This window comes from Neophocaena asiaeorientalis, unplaced genomic scaffold, assembly GCF_003031525.2.
Source record: "Neophocaena asiaeorientalis asiaeorientalis breed wild unplaced genomic scaffold, Neophocaena_asiaeorientalis_V1.1 scaffold450, whole genome shotgun sequence".
Lineage (NCBI taxonomy): Eukaryota > Metazoa > Chordata > Mammalia > Artiodactyla > Phocoenidae > Neophocaena > Neophocaena asiaeorientalis.
The window spans coordinates 742,429-756,596 of NW_020175674.1; the positions used below are offsets into that span (position 1 = coordinate 742,429).

General features: G+C 38.0%; 1 protein-coding gene across 2 annotated transcripts in view; it reads left to right on the plus strand.

Moving 5' to 3' along the window:
* The window catches only part of COL12A1 (collagen type XII alpha 1 chain), a 114,284-nt gene that overhangs the window by 20,044 nt on the left and 80,072 nt on the right, over positions 1-14,168 (plus strand). For both annotated transcript variants that reach the window (XM_024731878.1, XM_024731877.1), the window contains 3 exons: positions 582-854; positions 3,903-4,175; positions 5,805-6,077. In XM_024731878.1, coding sequence (XP_024587646.1) covers positions 582-854; positions 3,903-4,175; positions 5,805-6,077 — 819 coding nt within the window. The remainder of the gene's footprint in view (positions 1-581; positions 855-3,902; positions 4,176-5,804; positions 6,078-14,168) is intronic.

A 14,168-nucleotide genomic window follows, 5' to 3' on the forward strand; every position in this document is an offset into this window, starting at 1 on the left:
TTCAAATATACTACTTTCTTTTGTTAATTACTTTACACTCTCTTGTCTCTCCAATTTGATTGTATGTCCCCTAAGGACAGTGAGTGTGCCTTAAACATTGTGCCTTCCTATGATTTAGTTTAATAAGTATTCTTTTGTTAGGAAAAAATTTTAAATTATTACTTTGAAATATCTGTCTACCACCAAAGGTTAATATCTGATTGCCCGGGATGAATGGGAACATTTTGATGGTTCATTTTAGGTCTGTTACTGTTTTAAATATTCCAATTGTGGGCAGGACCATTCCATTAGTGCTTTGTCTTAGGGAGCTCAAAACTCTAATTCAGTTTTAACTGGTTATTTAAACACATAACTTAGTGTTATGAATGGTCAAGACAAATGATCAGGACCTCTTTGTGGGGCTGTGAGTGAGAGGCTTTCTCTCAGTGGTCTTGTGTGCAACGTTTACTCAGTGCATTGGTCTCAATGACCACTCTCCCAAACGAATGTAAGCCATCTGAAAAAGTGTGTAGTCGTTAGGTCCATTTTTGGTTTATAGATTTAAAAATTTTAACTATGTCCTTTTTTTCTTCCCTTAACAGCTTATGTGCCTCCAAAGGATCTTGGTTTTTCTGAGGTGACTTCCTACAGTTTGAAAACCAGTTGGTCTCCTTCTGGAGAAAATGTTTTTTCATACCACATCACCTACAAGGAGGCTACTGGGGATGGTGAGGTGACAGTGGTGGAGCCAGCCTCGAGCACCAGTGTCGTTCTCAGCAACTTGAAGCCAGAGACCCTGTACCTGGTCAACGTGACCGCGGAATACGAGGATGGCTTCAGTACACCCTTAGCTGGAGAGGAGACCACCGCAGAAGGTGTGAGAGGGTTCTCCACTGTTTTCCCCAAACTAACGGTTTATTGTAGAACAAAGTTACCATTTGAAATAACCATCTGCTCTATAGTCCAACACTGTGAATGCCCTCGTAAGATTCAGTACCTTTAAAACACAGCTACTCATAAATCTTTATTTATTTATTTATTATTTATTTATTTTTGGCCGTGTTGGGTCTTCGTTTCTGTGCCAGGGCTTTCTCTAGCTGCGGCGAGCAGGGGCCACTCTTCATCGCGGTGCACGGGCCTCTCACTGTCGTGGCCTCTCGTTGTGGAGAGCACAGGCTCCAGATGCGCAGTCTCAGAAGTTGTGGCTCACGGGCCTAGTTGCTCCGTGGCATGTGGGATCTTCCCAGACCTGGGCTCGAACCCGTGTCCCCTGCATTGGCAGGCAGATTCTCAACCACTGCACTGCCAGGGAAGCCCTCATAAATCTTTTTGAAAAGAGAAAAACTCTTAAGTAAAAGACCCTAGATTCATTGTGATGAATTTGAGGTTGAGACATAGAGAACTGTTAATAATTATGGAACTAACTCTGGAAATACTGCTTATCTAGCATTTTCTGTCCCATGTACCAACAGTGTCGTGTTCAGATACTTCTGAAACTACCAAACTTCTGATGGCGAATATATATTACCAAATTTTTTTTCTTTTTTAAAATTGTGGTAAAATATACATGTATATACATAAGACATAAACGTGACCGTTTTAACCATTTCAAGTGTACATTTCAGTGACAATTAGTACATTCAATGGTTGTGCTAACATCACCACATTCATCTCCAGAACTTTTTCATCTTGCAAAACTGAAACTCTCTACCTGTTAAACAATAACTCTCCATTCCTGCTACCCTCTGTCCCCCCGACCATGGCAACATTCTGCTTTCTGTTTCTATGGATTTGATGACTCTAGGTTTCCATGTGAGTGGAATCATACAGTATTTGTCCTTTGGTGACTGGTTTATTTCCCTTATCCTAGGGTCCTCAGGGTTCATCCGTGTTTGTAGCACGCGTCAGAATGTTCTTTCTTCTATGGCTGAATGATATTCCGTTGTATGTATATACCAACATCGGTGGACACTTGGGTTGCTTCCACCCCTTAGTTATTGTGGACAATGCTGCTAAGAACATGGGTGTACAAAGTTTACCAGATATTTTAAGCAATATTTGTTTAGATGTGTCCACCTTACTAGATAGATTTGAATACTTTCTGATACATTTCTCTACATTTGACATTTAAAGGATTCCAGTGAACCTGGTTAGCAGGCCAGCACCAGACAATTACTCTTGATATATACAGTGAATATTACAAGAGATATCAGTCATTCTTCTCCATTTTTATTCGATACAGAAGAGGCTGAAACAGCAGCGTGAGGAATTTTAGTTACAAAGAAGTACTGGCTCACAGGGAGGGTATATGTTGGTCTACCTGCTGATAAAAGCTAGAGAATCTTTTCTCCGAAAAAATTTTCAAATAAGATTGATTTTTCTTTTGTGCATGGTTTAGGTATATTTCTGCCCGAAGGCTAGTAGATAAACTAAATGGCCTAAGATGTCTTCTTGTCTTATGATTTTTGTGCTAGTATAACCTAGCAGTCCACACTTAGATATTTATGACTTTCTGATGATTTCTCTGTAATGCCCACACTGCGGCTTCATGAGCCTGGCCCTCTTTCTTCAGCACTTTGGGATGGGGATGGAACTATGTCTCAAGAAGAAATTGAAGGCTAAAGGGTTTTTGAATAGAGCCAACTGTATTCGTTTACACTCTAGTTTTTGGTCATTGGGCTACTACAATAGAATTTGATAATACCTTTCCAATTCTGCTGCCTGTACTGAAATCTGAGATTTAGATTTTCTTTTGTCAATGAGGAAGTGTCTGATTCAACACCTTTATTAGACTAGCACTTATTGAGCTTCTGCCATGTGTCAGGTACTGATAATTGATGTGATAATTGTTTCCAAACAATGATAATTGTTTCCATGGCTTGTCTCATTTAACTGCCTCAGTAACCCTACAGATAGTCACATTTTTACTGTTGAGTAATCTGAGACTCAAAATGATACATTAATTAAATTTCAGAGCCAGTATTCAAATCCATCAGTTTTGTTTTGACTAATTTAGTCTTTTTCCTTGCCATATTAAATGAATCATTGATGTAAGTCTGCCACCTGCCATTTCTTTCTTTTCTTGAGATATACAACTCCTTTTTCCCTGGAGTGGTCTATGGATGTGTTGGACATTTAGATAAACTTCTAATTGTATGTGAGGTGCATGCAGATATATTGCACTGTGGTTTTACCCCAGTAGATTTAGTTCATCTCTCTTGACTGTGTTGTCCATATGAACAATTTGCTTCTTAAACAAAAAGGCCATTAAACCACAAAATCAAATGATGTTCTTACATGGGCTTAGCGAAAATTTCATTTAAGACTGAGTGCGTGGATGTTACTTACATTGTAGTTTAACCTCGGGATTTAGATTCAACTAGCATTCATTAGGTGCCTACAATGTATCTGGTGTAACACATGTATGATTTAATTATTCTCAAGGCAAATGACTGTGCAGATAAAAAAATGAATTGTGGTACTGATTGGATAAGAGAGTTTGTTCAAGTGGGTAAATGTGGTAGACCTGGGTGTTAGGTATTATCTTCCTACTTTTCTGAGAAAATCTAGTAAGAGTGAAAGCCTTGTTACTTATGTTTGAGGAAACAGATTGTTTTTATTTTTGAATTTTATGTCAACATTAATTTACAATTTAATAGAGTATTTATGATATTAAAAGTTTACTGTTATATACCTCTTTATTTGATTAAAAAGTTGACAGTACTTCTTTTCTTTCTGGGTATTGTAGAGTGTTTGCTCTTTCAGAATCTAGTTAATAGCTGGCTAAATGCATGCAGGAACCAGGAGGTTTGTCAAAAAGCTGCTCATGGATTTGCTGAGAGAAATGCTATAATTTAGTGATCAAAAACTACTGTTTTATTTTTCACATAAAATCAGTCAACTTATTATTTTTTAAATTTCAGTAAAAGGAGCACCTCGAAACCTAAAGGTGACGGATGAGACTACAGATAGCTTTAAAATTACCTGGACTCAGGCTCCGGGGAGAGTCTTAAGGTATCGAATTATCTATAGACCAGTTGCTGGTGGAGAAAGCAAAGAGGTTACCAGCCCAGCCAATCAGAGGAGGAGAACGCTGGAGAACCTGACTCCAGACACAAAATATGAAGTATCTGTAATTCCTGAATATTTCTCAGGATCTGGCTCTCCGTTGACTGGAAATGCAGCCACTGAAGAAGGTAGAGAAAATATGCTCATCATTTGGTAACAACTGAAATCTTAGACTGTAGGAGCAGCTTTGGACAACTATGCAGATGCTATGAGCCATGAGACACTTTGTCTCAATTATCTGAGTATCTTCGACGGTAGTCCTATTAGACTTGTCTTACTCAAATGTTTGACTTACTCATGACAACGTTTATTGGTGTCAAAAGAACCTGAATGCTATGAGATGGTCTAAATATTCTTTTAAAATAATATTATTAAATATTCGAATATAAACTGAAGGATGACTAGGGATTAAAAATCAAACCGTTATGTACCATTGAGAGGGATTACATATCGTTTCTTCAGGAATATTTAAGAATATTAACATGTTTTTATTTAAATGGAATGGTTAGGCTCCTAGGATAGATTCTGATATTAGTTGCAAATTATTAATATTTAATGTGTGGTTTCATTGAGGAAAATTAAGACACTTAATTTTCATTTTATTCCTTATCTTTAAAGTTTTTTAAAAATAATAATAACTACATATGAGCAATAATGAAGTTATTAAGCAACTATTTGTATCAGGTTCTGTGCAAAGAGCTTTTCGTATATTATCTCATTTAATCCCTGCATAGAATCTATGAAGTTGTTACTTTTTTATCCTAGTTCTACAAAAAAAATGGAGGCCAAGGGAACTAAATAATAGCTCAGAGTCATGTTGCTCATACGTGGTGAATCTGAGTTTGTGGACTTTATTGCCCTTGTGCAGACACGTTCTAGCTGGGCCTGCGTCACTACTTCCCTCCTGGTGCAGCCTAGCTAATTAGCCTCTCCTGCAGAGACACTTTCTCTTTCCACCTGCTCTCTTCCTCCTCTCTTCCCTCTGGGAAGTCACTTCTGTTTCACTCTTTCCAGTTGGGGACCTAGGGCTCTTTGTGCCAGGCACCAGAAAAAGACCCAATGATGCTTGACCTTTCTATTTTCTGGAGTTAAAGTGGCTGGAGATGTGTGCCTGGTGGGGAGAGTCATAGACTTGGGTGCCTTGAGACCCTTCAGAGACCACATGGCCACTCTACCAGGAAAGGCATGAAAAGCCAAACATAGTTGCAAAGAGACGGGCAGCCTTTGAGTTTTACCCAAGACTTGACCTCGTTTGGGCTGTTTCCTCTCATATATTTTTTCTAGGGACGGCATTATTTTTATCATTTATCATTTTTATCACATTGGTGCATTTCATGGCCATCACATTTAGACGTTCATAGCATTATGCTAACAAACCTTTTTACTGATAATTTCGTAGCAGAGTTAAACTCTCCATTGTGATACTAATCAGCACGTATACATTTTATAGTGCTTTGTTCCACTTTTAGAGAAAACATTGAAGTCTTTTACATGAAAGATTCTAACATGAAAGATCTTAGCATGTGTAAATACAGAAGAGGAGTTAGATGGCTTTTGCTTTGTTTCTACTGACACATAGGGACCAATTTAGAGATGCTTAAACTCTTCTGGCCAGTCAATAGTTACGATAGCCATAATCTCACCTAGGATATAAATTTGATTTCATATATATATATATATATATAAAGCAACAAAGTGTATTTTAAGTCATTTTATTAAATAATGAGTTTTGATGTTGTTGTTATTTTTTAATGAAGTTAGAGGGAACCCAAGAGATTTAAGAGTTTCTGACCCTACGACATCAACTATGAAATTATCTTGGACTGGGGCACCAGGAAAAGTGAAACAGTATCTCGTCACATACACCCCCGTGGCAGGAGGCGAGACTCAAGAGGTCACTGTGAAGGGAGACACAGCCAATACTGTCCTGAGAGGATTAAACGAAGGGACACAGTATGCCTTATCTGTGACAGCCTTGTATGCGTCCGGGGCTGGAGATGCCCTTTTTGGAGAAGGGGCAACGCTTGAAGGTAATTACTGTCATATTGTATAGAAATCCCTGAGCTTGCTTGCGATCGCATTTAGGGAGCTTAAAATGTTTTCAGAGAATGAAATCTGGGAGTGTGCGATCCTTTTTCTTAAAAGGAATTTGTATTGAAAAATAAGTAGTCATAAAACTGCCTCTTATTCAGAGACGTAGAATGTAAGCTACTGAAACAATTAAATTTGGTTGGGGAGAAGTGTATTGGGGAGCTGAGCGCGTGGTAAGGCCGTAGAAATGTGTCTGCAGTGCCATGGACTGGTTAAATGGAGAATAGGTGTGTGACACTTGGGTGGGAAGGGGCCTTGGGAAGCATTTGCGGAGAAAGAGGGTTTGGATTGCCCAAGGTAACGCAGCTGCTGTCATCACCCAGGAGCAGGCAGAAACCTTTTTTGGACTCTCGGCCTCTTTTCATGCACCATGCATATAAGCATTCACAATAGCTTGAAAAATGTGAGAATCCAAGTTACTGTTTATTTGTTTTCTAAATGATCTCTAAAATTCAGTTCAGAGTTAGAAGTTCAAAGTTAATGCAGTACTTAGTAAGAACCATCGAGACCGGAGCTGTTTCCTTGGTTCTCTGGAGTTCATTGTCAGAGGCCTTCATATCTCTTAGGCTCTTTTGAACTACAATGGCAGCTTAGATTTGACTCACCACAACCACAAAGTAAGTCCTGTGTGAGAGAAAATACAAATGTAGCTTAACCGCAATGAGAATGGATTGTAGTGTTAAAAAGAATTATCCGTGGATGGTTACAATGATGACTCAGTTCCATAGCTGGGGGCCTAAATGGGAGATCAGGTATAGCTTTCCTTTTGTTATCACCATCTTTTCTATGACTTATTTAAAATAATTGTAGGAAGAAAATAAATCCGAAGTATCTTTTGTAATGTGAGATCACAGTGATATTAGGCAAAATCTCCATCAAATTTAGTGAATCCAAGAGCTTGGAGGACTGTATATGTTATGATTGACAGGGACGAGGCCTACAAGAGGCAGTTTTGATTGAAACGTCAAGACTTAGTCAAGAAATAAGAACAGATAGACAAAAACATTCTAATCAAAATTCTATCTCTAAGAGTCATCAAGAGTTTAAGTCCAATACTCTGTGAGATTTATTATTAGAAGAGGATTTAAACGAAAGATTAAATAGCAGCGCGTGAAGTACTGATTATCAGAAGAGTCCTGGTTTGGCTACCTTGCCATGTGACTTTGAAATGATCCCTTAACCCTGCTGAGCCTCAGTCTACCCATCTATAAAGAGGGGATGACCACTGTTCCCCCTTCCTCCCAGACTTACTGTGGAGATCAAATGGGAGAATGTAAGTGAAACGCTTTGGCAACTCTAAATAAAATACCCCACGTATATGAAATTCATCAAGGGGAAACAACATTCACTTTAGAACTGATAAAAATACAGCTTTTGTAAGTATTTCAAAGATATTGATTGGTTACTCTAAAGTTTTGAAAATAATGAGAGGAATGGAAATTGCCTTAATTACGGAGACATAATCCAAACAACAAAAGCATGTGATCTCCGTATCTGGAGCAACGTTCAGAATTTCTGAGAAGATTGTCCTTTTCTTTTGACCTTTGAAGTTCTCTTTCTCATGTGCTTTCTACAGGATTTCAACGTAGGTTATTCATAGGATTTTTTAAGGATCAACTTTTGAGCTTTTATTTTTATAGAATAGTTGGAGATTATTTATATTTGCGAACATTTCTCTCTTATAAAGGGTATCTTAGAAATAATGTAATAGTTTTACTTCTGCTTGTACCTTTTAACCTGCTGCAGTTCTTCTGCATTTCTTACTTTAAAAATATATTTATATTCAGTCAAAAGTCTTGATTCTAAAGATTAAGGCATCTTTACTAAGAATAATGTTTTACCAATTTTTAGAAAATAAAATGTACATTTTAACTTAACAGCAAACATATACTACTGGGTGATGATTTTTCTAGGCCAGGTGTATAGCTAAACTGTTTATAATTTTATGCCTTCGAGCATGGGGTATAGAAAATCTAACAACTTGTATGCACGTGTGAGTGTGCATACACACGTATCTGATCAGAAATAATCTCGATGGGAGATGCACAGGTAGTAAAATAAATTAAAAAATTACTGTTTCCCATTCCCTGAGAAGGAAGAAAGCTAGATGATTTGCAAGTTCCCTTTAAAAATATAGTTAATTCATAGCTAAATTGTAAGAGTAGATTTTTTTCCATTGACACCAAAGCTCTTTACTGTAGTGAAGGATTAGAGAAATTACCGCCAGCCTGATTTTATTAACATATTTATCTCATTGCACGATGTGTGGTAAACCTGAGGAATATGGGAAAGCATAGTTGTGACTAAGTGAAAATAATAGAAGGCTTTTGCCCCTGGTTATTCTATTTCATGTTATTATATTAACCTAGCCAAATCCACATACCATATACAGGAATAGGATATGATGGTAAATGCAGGGAATGGAAAGCCCAGAAACAGAGCCAGGCCACTGCTTTTGAGGGTTGCTGTTTTTCTAATCTGTTTTTCTCTGGGGAGAGGAGGTGGTTAGAGCAGACCTTGAAGGAATGTTTCTTCCGTCCAGTGGCATGGCTCAGCCAGCAAGGGCATTCTGTGGGTTGAAAACTGTATAGATTGACTGAAGTGCATTCTATTCAATTAAAAAAGAATTAAAAAAAATAATCAGTGTGGTCTACAACCATCCCTAACTTGAATCTGTTTCCTAGTGCTTTCTTGAAATGTCGCCAATGATCAGAAAATTCCCCTGTCCCTGGAAGAGAGATTTATCAGCACTGGCGTTGGGGAAGTTCATGGTTGGCCCCAGTACTGTATGAAACAGAATCACAAAGGCAGAATTTATTACCATTTCAGATCCAAACTTCGGAGGGATCTGAGCCCAAACTGTTAGGTTTGATTAACATTGTTTCTTTCTCCTGTTGTTGTTCAAGTGGGTTTAATGTAATTACTAAAACAATGCTGTACATGTAAACGAACTTTAAGTCTTGAAAGAACTTTTGGTTGTCACTGTTAGTGTTTACAGAGAGGCAAACCTGCCCTTATAAACCTCGAAATGAATAATGCCCATTTTAATTCAGAGATTTACCACAAGTGAATGAAAATTTCAGTTTTGGAATAATACAGTTCTTTTATTTTTGAGTGTGTTTTTTGCCTATGGAAAAGATGATTTTTTCAGAATTTCCTTTGTTTCAGTTGCCATAGCAACTCTCCAGTGTCCTACACATGAATGGCTTCCTATACATCAAATCAAGCTAACTCAGCTGACATTCTGTTACAATGAGGTTTTTAGCACATCACAGGAATTCTTCTGCAAGATGTTGAGTGACATGGGGCCCCTCCAAGATGGACTAAATAAGGCCTCTATGTTATCCTAGATTTACTGCTGTCTCATAATTTGAAAAATCATACATTCTGGGTATAACAACTCTGATGTTTCCAGGGAACTTTAGCACCATCACCAAACAGTCATTCATATTTTCTTTTCTGCAAATCAATGGCTTATCAGAGAAAAATCTATGTTACATCAGAGAGGTGACACTTAACGGAAGAAATCTCACCCGGGCTTTGAGGTTGAAGGTCCATTTAATTGTTTAGGGGTTTTATAAAACTATGTGCTGCTTTAAGTAATTAAGTTAACTGATCAATAGTGAACTTTGTCCTTTGGAATGGTGACTCCAAGTCGTTGGTTGTAAATCAAGTGTGTTTCCACATGAACGTTATCCAGAGCAGGTCTTCTGTATTCTGCTGTGGAAAGTTGGATGACTCTGAGCTGAGCTCTAACGGAAAAGACAAATTGATTCAGAAGAGGGTTTACATTACATTTTCAATTTAACTTCTATTTTTGAAAGTGGTATGTGAAACTCAATGAAAGCCGGCTGGAACAATCTGTAAGGTGAAAACAGAGTTTCATTTCATAATGATTAATATTTCAGTTATCATCATTGGCTAATTTGTGTATAATTATATTTGAATTGGATGACGATTTGCTTTTTAGAAAGCAAATGGAAAAGAGCTAAGGAAATGTAGGAAAGTTACTTAAATGAGGCCTTAGTTCTTTGGCCTCATCTGTGGAAAAAGTAGAATCAACCCCTTGTGGATGTTCAGGTCATGAGAAATGCACCTGTCTAATTACTTGCCTCAGCAGCACAGAGATGCATGCACGCAGGCACCAGAAGTGATGCCTTTTGAATATATGTGAGTATGTTCTGTAATCAGATCAGAAATACTGAGTATCAAAATTTCAAAAACTGATGAATTTTGTTTGTTTAAATTTATGACAGAAAAGCATTGTTATTCCTTGCATCTATCCTGGTACTATACTGGGCAGAACAGAGTAGAAAGGAGAACTATTGAGAAGGAATCAAAGGAATAGAGATGAAGGAATGCCGTCATTGCAGAAGATGACTTGTTTGAAACGATTGCCGGAAATTCTATTCCCAGAGGTAAAAGTAATATGCAAAGTGCAGGCATATGGTTCAGAACAGCAGAAAACAAGTACCATGAGATTAAATTATTGAAAACAATGTCACTTAGGTAAAAAACATGAACAAACCCAAACATCATAAAACATAGATTTGTAAGTCTTGGGGCAAAGGGAGAAGAGGAACTCAAAACAGGGGAGCCTTTGCTGGTGCAGAAGTGGGTCCACGTTTGGGGAAACGTTGAGACAAAGTGGCAAAGTCTCCTGGAGTTGGTTTCTGCTCACTGCCACTGTTTCTATGTCTTCCCCTTTTGAAGAATGGTAACCTTTGCTGGACAGAGGCTATATACTGGTCTTCTTACATCTTTCTTATTCCTCTCTCTTTCCTCTTCCTTCCCAGGTACGCTAAAAAGAGACTCTCGCAAACCCAATCCAAGCCAAATAATCTCTTTCTGTAGCTACTGATGTCCGAAGTTCCATAGTTTGAGGACAAAACCTCCAATTCAATATATTAAACCAAAGCAAATGTCTGGCTAGGTAACCCTTGGGTCAAACCTCATTCACAGGGAAATGTGATCAACGCTTGAAGAAGAAGCATGCGTTGAGAGCCTTTTGACGCAGGATAGAGGGGAGGAGACAGCGGTGAACATCCCACTCATGTTATGGGACGGAAAGGGTGTGACGAGAGGCGTCAGTCGACTTCTCCGGTCTCCGAGGGTCAGCCTTGGGCACGTGCCACTACCTAAAGAGTGACTTGTTGTGTGTGGCCATAGACCCATGCGATATAGACACCATCCCGCCGTCCCACACAGCGTCCCTGTGTCCGCCGATTTTGACCAGCTTTGCTTTAATCACACCTGTCTCTCATTTCAGAGTGAAAGCGAGTGTGAGGGTTCCTTCCCACACTGACCAAACAACTTCCAAATAAAAGCCCCCAAATGAGAAAGGAGTAGAGGATCGTGGAGGAATTAGGATCACAGAGGAGATTGAAAAGATTTTTAGAAAGCATCAGGGCTCAGGCACATCTCCAGATACTCCAATTTAATTGACCTGGGCATGGCCGAGCCTTTAGCTCTCTGGGTGATTCTGTGTATCTGATCAGGTCCAGTCCAATTATTGCGTTGCTGAGGGTCCCAGGGCCCCAGGAGGTGATGGCCTGCTCACCAGGTCCCCAGACTAGCTTGGCCATTTGGCAGCCTGCCAGTCATATCACAGGGTGAATTCAACTGCTGCTTTTCTTGTAAGTTAATATTTGGCCAAGCCAAGTTTCCATTTTTTAAAACTTCAAGGGTTATAGGTCTGATAAAATAGACTTGTCACGAGTACATCATATTCTCAAGATTCTTGGGTGTAGTGCAACAGCTGGAAAACCCAACTCCCCTGCTTTTTGGAGCAAAACTGTTTTTCAATGCATTTGACAACAGTATAAACTTAATATTTAGGATTATTTCTATCAAATTGACTGATTGACATAACAAGAAACCCATTGAAGCAGTTTATCTGTTCAATCTTGGCTTCTGATTTGAGGTGTCTTTTTTCTTTCTTTGGGTTCCATATTGCTTTGTCATGAACATGCAGTGTTGCAGTACCAGTGCCTGCCAGTAATGCCTTTATGCGCGAGGCAGAAACTATAATTTTCTGAGGATTTTTTTCTGTGATTGAGAATTTACTTAGTGTTCACTTGAATTAGTGTTGTCATGCCATTAACTGGAACTCAGGAACATTTTTCAGCTAATATTTTATTTGAATCTTAAAAAGTGGTTTTACAGATTCTTTCCAGGATGTTGACAAACCTTGCAAAGGCCTTTACTGCAGTTTTACTAATATTTTGTTCTAGCTTTCCAGGTCTTGAGAGTGTTAACATAGTTGATTAAAATCCATGGGAATACATGTCTCGTGAGCTAGGCTTCTTTTGTTTGTAGCCCAGAAGTATCTTTGTGAATGTATTTTTGCTTCAACCACAGTTCCCTTCCTATTATTTTTCTCACAGTGAAATCACTAGCCTGTGTTTGTGAGATTGATGTCGTGTTGCCATGGAAATAAACAATGTCACAAATTCGGTGCTATAGAAAGTAGGGAGAAAAACAGGCTGAGAAGCATAACCTTTGGGAAAACTAGAAACTAAAATTATTGTTTGTAAATTACTGCAGTGTCAATTTGGAAGATAATTCCCACGTTCTAAGCTAACTTTGTCTTATACTTTTCGGGAATGTTATTAATGCAGCTCGTTAGCTCACTTAATCTCAGAATCACTTTCAAGTACTTTCAAGTATTATTTCACCACAGTTGTTGCTAACTGCAACTTAGGAAATTTAAGTGAAGAGGCACGTATGAAAAAAGGATGTAGTGTATATCAAGCAGAGGAAACATGCTGCAGATTTAAAACTTAGAGACCAGTAGTTGGGCTATCGATGATCAAAACAAAGTAAAAAGCAAAAAAACAAACCCAGCAACCACGTCAAACCCAACCCAACCCAACCCAACCAAAGAAACACTTTGTTTATGTTCCTGTAGATAGAGAAGATGTAAAGATGTGTGACCATTTAAGTAGCAAATACAATTAAAGAAGACCTTCAAATGAAGGTTAACCTCAAGTACTGGGGGAAATAAGTCAGTATGTTCTTGAAAATAAATACTCCAGGTTGCAGTGAAATATGTAACTAATTTCCCTCCAGAGATGAGATGTCCTGTCAGCAGTTGAAGTTATTTATAATGGAGTTAGAATTTTCCATTTCATCTTGGGGTCTGGTAGGATGCCCAGCTCCCATTTTATTTATTTTTCCCTCTGTAATCTACCATATATGATAGGTTTATTGTCCACTAAGATTTCTTTTTCATTTACTGTTATCTTTATGTACTGAAATTTAGATAATTATGAGTATTTTAAAGATATTCATTTTTACTCTGATTCAAGTGAAATAACAGTCTTCAACATTCTTGTAGCAGCATTATATATCATTTTCTTGAATACACAACAATTACTGGTAAAATGTATGCTGTAGAAGCAGATAGTTTTATATTTATGTCATACTGTGGCATAAACCCTAGTAAAGGTAGCCAATATAAAGTGACCTGTATATTTATCGTACATTTAAATTATGGAAAGTTAGGGTTTTATTGGTAGACATCTGTGTCTCCTATTAAGTCAAGGTTGCTGTATTTTTCCGTTTGGGTTGTACTTCTTTTTTTAAATGAGAGAGCCAAAATTTAGCAGCAAGCATTTTCGATCGGCTAGAACAAGTGGTGTGTTTTATTTTGATGACTAATTGCTTTTAGATTTTCCAGAAGAATTGGTGGTTTTTAGTTTCCTTAGGGTTAAGCTGTAATTGAAATTTTGCATTTCTGCCCTTTTAGCTTTGTGAATAGAGTTCCCCCCCCCCAAAAAAAATTGTTGGAATTAAGATTTGCAAGTGATATGAGATTGTTGGAGTTACTGGAAGTGGTATGTTGAAACTGAGCTTATTGAAATAAGATAAGAGGAAAAAATGATGGTGAAGAAATAAAGATCTTTGTGCACAATAAGAACTGAACTGTAAAATTTGGGGATTTAGATGCTTTTTTTTCCCTTTGGAATTGTTTTTTTTTTTTTTTTTTTTTTTTTTTGGGGACGGGGGCCCCCCCCTTTTTTGGCCCT